General features: G+C 11.8%; 1 protein-coding gene across 1 annotated transcript in view; it reads right to left on the reverse strand.

Annotated features, from left to right (window-relative positions):
- Nucleotides 1–2,063: 2,063 nt before the first annotated feature.
- PRSY57_0205600 (transcription factor, putative) overlaps nt 2,064–2,306 on the reverse strand; it is a gene marked incomplete at both ends in the record, with an annotated part of 1,064 nt that continues 821 nt past the window's right edge. Inside the window, one exon of the mRNA XM_020114397.1 lies at nt 2,064–2,185. Coding sequence (XP_019970868.1) covers nt 2,064–2,185 — 122 coding nt within the window. The remainder of the gene's footprint in view (nt 2,186–2,306) is intronic.

Below are 2,306 nucleotides of genomic sequence, written 5' to 3' on the forward strand. Positions count from 1 at the left end.
CAAAAAAAAAAAAAAAAAAAAAAAAAAAAAATATATATATATATATAAATAAATATATTAAATAATAGAAATGATTATGAATAAAAAATATACAAACATGTAATATATGGATAGAAATATATTATGCATACATGTATATATATATATATATATAAACATGTGGTGTTATAGATACACATTACATATATTTTAGAGATAGATATACAATTAAAAATAATATATATTTAATTTATATATCTTTTTTTTTTTTTTTTTTTTTTTTTTTTCCCACATATGCTTTCAAATTCTTTAATTATTATTATTATTTTTTTATTTTTAAAATTAGGATATATTTTTAATAATTTTAAGAAATATATAGGTAAAAATATATATATATATAATAAATATATTGAAGGCTATATATATCACCTATATATATACATGTAATATATAATATATATATATAATAATTATATAATATTTTTATAGGGGGATTTCCTATATATATTATTCTATATATATATATATATATTTATACGTATAATTTTTATAAGGCCTTCTGTTTCTTTTCTTTTCTTCTTTTTTTTTTTTTTTTTTTTAAATAATAAATATAATAATATATATTCCTGTTAACAATTTTTTTTTTTTTTTTTATTATTTATTATATTCAAATTTTCTTATTTAAAAAAAAAAGAAAAAAATTAAATTAATCAAAAATATTAAAATAAATGTCAAAAAATTATGAAAAATAAGTAATTTTTTTAAAAAAATTTAAAAAAAATTTTTAATTTTTTTTATATTCATTTTAATATGCATCAAGAACTTCTCTTCTATTTCTTTTAACCTAGCATGTTCTCTCTCATGCAATTTTAATTTTTTTTTTTTTTTTAATGTATCCATATAAAATATATTATGATTTATCGATACTTTTTTTTTTCCCCTTATATATTTAATAATATATATATAAATATATACATTATATATATATATATATATATATATATATATATATATATATATATATATATAACATATTTATATAATTTTTTATTTATTCTATGAATAAAATTAAAATAAGATAAAAACAAATCAAAGCATATATATATATATATATATATATATATATATTGATACTTTTTTATGGACAACAACAAAAGAAAAAAATAAAAAAAAAATAAAATATAATTCATAACTTTTCTATAATTTATTTTTTATATAATATAAAATATTAATAAATATTTATATAATATATATATATATCCTTTTAATTATTTTTTTTATATAACAAAATGATAATAAATAAAATATATTTTGTAAATTTTATATATTATATTAATATATTTATTATTATTTTTTTTTTTTTTTTTTGTCTTTCTCTTATTTTTTTATAATCTAAAAGGAAAAAATATATCGAAAAAAAGAAAATAATACGAACAAATAAAAAGTAGTACAATTAAATCTACGTATTCTAATGATAGCATAAAAATAGAACTTATTATTTTTTTTTTATTTTTTTTTTTTTTTTGAATAAATTTTAGGATGTTATATATAGAAGATATTATAATTTTATATTTAAAAAATAATTATATATAATATAATAATATATATGAATTATATATTAAATATGCTCCTTTTTTTATTTCTCAGTATTATTAATATAAATAAATAAATATATATATATATATATATTTCTACCTATGAATTCTCTTGAATATAACATGTCCATAGAAAAATTCCCATCCTTGTTCTATAATAAATGTAGGTATATCTCATATTTTAAAAAAATAATCATAATATATAAATATAAATATATATAAATATATATATATATATATATATATATATATATTTATTTATTTATTTATTTATTTATGGGATATTTTTAAAATTTTTATGTAGTATTTTAATTTTTTAATTAATTCAAATAAATTATAAACACTCTCATGTAAACATAAAGAGTAAAAATGAAAGATAAAATAAAAATTATACTTTAAAAAAAGAAAAATAAGGATATATATAAATATATATATATATATATATATATATTATACATTTAAAAACTTAAAAAAAAAGAAAGGAAAATGTTATTCTTTCCAGTGATAGTTACATTTTACACAAATATAAAAAATGGTACTAGGTTCATCTGCTGATCTTATTTGTAAAGTATAAAAATAAGCTTCATCGTTGGTACATTTTGGACATACAGCTGAAAAGAAAATAAATAAATAAATAAATAAATAAATTAATAAATAAATAAATAAATATATATATATATATATATATATATATATATATATATGTTATAATGTAACTAAACAGATAAAAAT

This window comes from Plasmodium reichenowi, chromosome 2 (assembly GCF_001601855.1).
Source record: "Plasmodium reichenowi strain SY57 chromosome 2, whole genome shotgun sequence".
Taxonomy (NCBI): Eukaryota; Apicomplexa; class Aconoidasida; order Haemosporida; family Plasmodiidae; genus Plasmodium; species Plasmodium reichenowi.